This window comes from Mastomys coucha, unplaced genomic scaffold (genome assembly GCF_008632895.1).
Source record: "Mastomys coucha isolate ucsf_1 unplaced genomic scaffold, UCSF_Mcou_1 pScaffold11, whole genome shotgun sequence".
Lineage (NCBI taxonomy): Eukaryota > Metazoa > Chordata > Mammalia > Rodentia > Muridae > Mastomys > Mastomys coucha.
The window spans coordinates 31,625,505-31,631,546 of NW_022196893.1; the positions used below are offsets into that span (position 1 = coordinate 31,625,505).

Consider the following 6,042-nt stretch of genomic DNA (forward strand, 5'->3'; position numbering starts at 1 on the left):
CCAGCCTTCTCTAAAGGAAATTGTGTGGGTGTGTGCAGGTACCCATGAAAGCCAGAAATGTCTGGTACCCCCAAAATTGTAGTTACACCTAACATGGGAGCTGGGATCTGAACTTGGGTCCTTTGCAAGAGCAGCAGGTGCTCTTAACCCCTGAGGCATTACTCTCCTCTAATCCTTTAGGTGATAGCTTAAATTTTTCAAATGGGGGTTGGAGGTAGTAGCATGCGTTTATAATCCTAGCATTTGGAAAGAGAGGGTGAGGCAGGAGGATTGCAGATTTTAGGCCAACTTGAACTATACAATAAGATGGTGTCCACTAAACAGAGTCAGGAATAATGGGGAAAAATGGGGGGGGGGGGTCATTCCTCATTTTCCACTTGAAGGGTGTGGCATTTTCCCTGATGTGTTCTGTCTTGTGTTTAGAGAAGCTGCCCGAGAGTGCCGCCGAAAGAAGAAGGAGTATGTGAAGTGCCTGGAGAACCGCGTTGCCGTTCTGGAAAATCAAAATAAAACTCTAATAGAAGAGCTAAAGACTTTGAAGGACCTTTATTCTCATAAAAGTGTTTGATTCTTTAAAGAGAAAGTATTTTTGAGGACTTTTAAGCTTAAAAATTAGGTGGATTTCTTTTTAGTGGAGTTCTATAAATTCAAAAGTCAAAGAAGCTAGTTTGTATTAGGTTTTCACAAACAGACATGATGGAGGGTGAATGGAGATGACCTTCAGGAAGCTGCTGGCTCAATTGGAAACTCGGGAATGGACTTTCAGCAGTTCAAGTTGAAATAATAGCAACAAAAATGGCAGGTGACTTCAGTGAAGCAGTCAATTCCTGCTAAGTCTATTTCTCTCTGTTCCTTAAAACTTGCCTTTGCGTGTGTGTGTGTGTGTGTGTGTGTGTGTGTGTGTGTGTGTGTTATTTCTGCCAATAAATTTAAATTACAAATGTAAAAGAAAGCATAAGCGTTATTAAGTTTGTAAATTATGTGGTCTGATTGTGTCGTATTGTCAGGTATGTTAAATGAGTTTTTAGCTGTTAGTTTTGTTGGACTCATTGGTTTGGAGATCTCCTTACAGCATGGAGGTGCATCATCCTATGGTGGTGGTGACTTCTTTTACCAGAATGGAAAGAGAACTGTCTGCAAAGTTTGACAGTTTAATAGTATGGTTTTTGCTTCCTCTGATAAGGGCAATTTTTCCTGAGTACATAATAGATTTGGTTTGTTTGTTTTGATTCTCTAACCCTGTATGCAGTTGAAGATCATTATTCTTTTGTGCTTTAGCAGAATGAAGTGTTTACAAAAGCCCTTAAAATGTTTTAAATAACCTGAAGATGCACACCAAAGCTTTCCTGAGGGATTTTATAATCATCTTACTGTAAGGTTTTTCAGGTTCTAAAATAGTTACTGAGGCAATCTTACAGTGAGACTGTTGTGTACCATTATAAAAGTGACTGCCGATATATTTTTATAGTGAATCTTTATAAATTCTAATGTTGAGTTTTTAATGATTATTTTAAATGTTTATATAGTTTGTTTAGTAAAAGAATTTGTATCTCAAAGTATCATTTTTATATTATGAGACGAGTAAAGTTTTCAATTGGCTGATAATTGAATTATATGTTTTATATAAAGTTTTATCTACAGTTGCAGCTGTGGTCAGTACACCAGCATTTGACTTCTGTATTCTAATCTGTGTACACTTGGAAACTGTAAAAATGGTGTGTATCCGGTACATAGTATTTTTCATATTGTCTGAAATTAAAGAACATTTGATAAGATTAAGTTTTCCAAATGCAAAACATAATGTTTGACATACGAATGCCAAGCCCACCAGCAAGCACTCTGTAAGATACTCACTGAGAAATTTTAGCCTTAAAGTGTAGGCAGCTTGTAAGCCCAGGGTCTGGGTGTGCCTGCAATAGGTACACTTGTACTCTGGTTCAGGGTAAATCAGTGTGTTCAGGAAAGATGCTATTCTGTGGGGACCTGGGACATCAGTTGTCAGTCACCTAGTCAGTTTGCCATGATCTCCCAAGGAGAGTTTATTAGTTGGACCACAGAGGCTATTCCTTACTTTCATTTACTTGGTTGTCTATCCCCTAAGGAATCGCGTCCACACTCCACTGTGCTTTGTAAGCCGTGTAGCCACATGTAAGGCTTCTCAGATCTGTTACATTCGTTTAGTGTTGAAGGTCGAACCTCAGACTTTGTGCATGTCAGCCTAGCATTCCACAGTGAGGTAGCACATGCCATACCAGCGCTCTACAGTGAGGTAGACCAGTGCTCCACAGTGTGGTAGCACACGCCAGCCTAGCACTCCACAGTCAGGTAGACCAGCGCTCCACAGTGTGGTAGCACACGCCAGACCAGCACTCCACAGTCAGGTAGACCAGCGCTCCACAGTGTGGTAGCACATGCCAGCCTAGCACTCCACAGTCAGGTAGACCAGCACTCTACAGTGAAGCAGCTTCCCAGGTCAGTAAATGATTTTGTGATGACTTTTTAAGCAAAGAGTGGAGAATAGGTATTCCTTAGCTCATGGATGGTAGAGAGATGCATTCTGACTTAGAATTAGCAGTGAGTTGCGGTGATGGCGGTTCACATTCCCAGGAAAAGATACTATAAAAGTGCCACAGAGTTAGCACCAATGAGTAAGGCCTGAGAGCCAAGGAGCCACGAGTCAGTCAGGAGGCCTTGGTGTCTGAACGCAGAGCAGATCCAAACCAGTAATGCGTTGTAAGACTTAGTCTCCCTCTAAAGCACAAGCAAGGCACACTCTGAGGCTGAAGAGTCCAAAGCATAAACGGCTGGGATTGAAACTTTGAACCCACTGTCGTGAGGTGCACACCTGGGATCTCAGTTGAGACCAAGGACTTGAGACCAGGCTGACTTTTTTTTTTTTCATGTGCATTGCTGCTTTGCCTGTGCATCTGTCTGTCTGAGGATGTCAGCTCCCCTGGGACCGGAGTTAGACGAGTTGTGAGCTGCCTTGCGAGTGCTGGAAGTTGACCTAGGTCCTCTAGGAGAGTAGCCAGTGCTCTTAACTGCTGAGCCATCTCTCCAGCTAGATGGCTCACACATTTAATCTCAGCACCCAGGAGGCAGAACAAGGTAGATCTCTTGAGTTCAAGGCCAGCCTGATCTACAGGCTGAGCACATTCTAGGATAGCCAGGGCTACATAGATAATCCCTATCTAAGAAAAAGTTTGCACATGTTACTTGAGGCCACGCATCTCAAACAGAAATGAGTTTAACCACTCAGTACAACATTAACCCCATGAATTCCATCTCCAGAGCTGGAAGAGAAAGCTGACTCCCAAAAGCTGTCCTCTGACCACCGAGGCAATGTGGCATGCACCTGCATTCACACACATCCACAGAAATACTAAATTTATTTTAAAAATACAGCAGTCCTACCATCACCCTGGCACATACCTTTAGTAAACTCCAGTGAGACACTTTTATACCTCCATCAAGAGGCTCCCTCATGGGACTGGAGAGATGGCTCAGTGGTTAAGAGCACTGGCTGCTCTTCCAGAGGTTCTGAGTTCAATTCCCAGCAACCACATGGTGGCTCACAACCATCTGTGATGAGATCTGACGCCTTCTTCTGGAGTGTCTGAAGACAGCTACAGTGTACTTACATAAAATAAAATCTTTTTTAAAATTTTTTTAAAGATTCCTCATATTTGATAAAGGTCTGAGTTCAAATTCATGTCGATACAAAAAGAAAATGATATTCTGCTTGAAGCTCCACAGTAGATAACAAAAGTGATGTTGAATTCTAGGTTGAGTCAACCCCAAAGTTTGTGTTCTTGGTCATTCCAAGTGTGTCTGTCTTCTCACCAATCGTTTGGAGCTAGAAAGGCTTTTAAAAAAGAAAGCAGAAAGGTTCTAGTCCTTGTCTGAAAATAGTTTAAAAACCTAGTAGGTAAGATTTTTAAAGATTCTATTTAAGTGTGTCCACTAGGTGGCAGCCCTCTTTTATAAATCACACTCTACAAACTCAAAACACTAGTATGTAGAAGATAATATGGACCAGGAGATGGCTCAGCAGGTCAAGGTGCTCAAGGGCAGAGGCAGGAGGATCACTGAGTTTGAGGCCAGCCTGGTCTACATAGTGAGTTCGAGGACAGCCATGTAGAGAGACCTTGTCTCAAACAAAACAAGACTTGAGGTAGGCACTCTGCACTCTGCCCCCAAGCCAAACTGTCAGCCCACCCCCACCTTTTTCTTTCCTACCAGTGCTGAGAATCCTGAAGCTCATGCGGTGTCCTAAAGACGTCATCTCCATCTGCCTGGCCCAACTTTCCCATGTGGTTTCTATGGCTGTGGCTGGCGCCTTTGGGTACCACCAGCATGCTAGGCCTCAGGTTGCCAGCAGCAAGGGGAATGGCTCTTGCCTATTCAAATCTCCCTAGCAGCATAGAGGAATCCCTCTTGCTGGAAGAGGAAGCTGCTAATCCCTCAACTGTGCCACAAACAACAACAGATGCATTACCAGCCATGTGTGGCAGCCACAGCCATAGAAACCACATGGGAAAGTAATGGTGAGCTTCAGCTGGCATCTGGGTACAACCTAGAGTCATATGAGAGGAAAGCTTCGACTGAAGAACTGCCTAGATCAGAATGGCCTGTGGGCACGTCTGGGGAATTGTCTCCATCCAGCCCACTGTGAGCAGAACCATTTCAAGGGAAGTAGTCCTGAACTGTATAAAAGAAAATCTAGCAGAGCACAAGCTGGCCTGTGAGCCATGGCTTCTGCTGAACTCTGTGAGTGGAGGTTCTCAGATGGTGCAGCAAGCAGGCCTGCCTTGAGTTCCCCCAGTGATAGACAGACTTGTGATCTGGAATTGCAAGTGGAAATAAACCCTTTCTCCCGCTATGTTGCTTTTTGTCAGGCATCTGCCACAGCAACAGGAACTAAATGAATATCGGCTTAGAGTTCTGCACCCTGCTGATTAAGGGCTTGTGGCTTTGAAAGCCAAGACTTACATCTCAAGTCATGGGATCATCACCAGGATTTGAGTGCCAGTGGCCAGCACCCAGAGGGAGGCACAGACAGCCCTGAGCTTCAGGGAGGGTCTTAGTTCCCACAGCACCATACACACACACACACACACACACACACACACACACACACACACACACATGATGTATATATGTAGTAGCAGCCCCTGCGTGAGTTTGGAAATCAGAGAACAATTTCTACGAGTTATGTTAGCCAGGGCTGTACCATTTTGTCCAGCTCCTCCATTTTTGTTAAGTGATGATGATCCCCATCATTTGGCTTTATGAAGTGAATGAAGTAACTCCTTTGTCTAGATTCATGGCTGCCAGGGCCCAGAGACCAGTCAGGGCTGCCAGAAGGGATATCTGTCACTCACCTAACATCAGACAGGAACAGTGCTTTAACCAAATCACTGTTTCCCGGAGCCATGGCCAACAGCAGGTCAAAGGCAGGAACGTTGTGACCCCAGTGCTACCCTGTAACTACCCAGCTGGAAGGTTACAGTCTCTGATCCTGGTGAACCTGCCACTTGCAGGTGTCCCCCTCAGAAAGGCCTTAGCAAGTCACTCGTCCATCAGTCTTTCCTTCTCATTCTTCTGTCCTAAGCTGGTCTCTCCTTCCATCATGTGGGTTCCAGACTGGAACCAGGTCCTCAGGCTTGGTGGTGAGAACATTTAACCCCAGAGCAACCCTGCTCTGCCAGTTTCATTTGGTTTTGTTATGTTTTTGAGACGGGTTTCTTCACATAGCCTGGGCTCTGAACTAACAACTCCATGACACTCACTCTGTAGACCAGGCTGGCCTCAAACTCAAAGATCTGCCTGCCTCTGATTTTTTTTTTTTAAGATTTATTTATTATTATATGTAAGTACACTGTAGCTGTCCTCAGACACACTAGGAGGGGTCATCAGATCTCATTCATGATGGTTGTGAGCCACCATGTGGTTGCTGGAATTTGAACTCATGACCTCTAGAAGAGTAGTTGGTGCTCTTAACCACTGAGCCATCTCACCAGCCTCCTGCCTCGGAATCTT

The 6,042-nt window shown here is 44.3% G+C and overlaps 1 protein-coding gene across 2 annotated transcripts in view; it reads left to right on the plus strand.

Annotated features, from left to right (window-relative positions):
• Atf1 (activating transcription factor 1) overlaps window positions 1-1,775 on the plus strand; it is a 33,151-nt gene extending 31,376 nt beyond the window's left edge. For both annotated transcript variants that reach the window (XM_031355806.1, XM_031355813.1), the window contains exon 7: window positions 424-1,775. In XM_031355806.1, the coding sequence (XP_031211666.1) occupies window positions 424-568 (145 nt within the window). In that variant the 3' untranslated portion in view covers window positions 569-1,775. The remainder of the gene's footprint in view (window positions 1-423) is intronic.
• The last annotated feature ends 4,267 nt before the right edge of the window (window positions 1,776-6,042 follow it).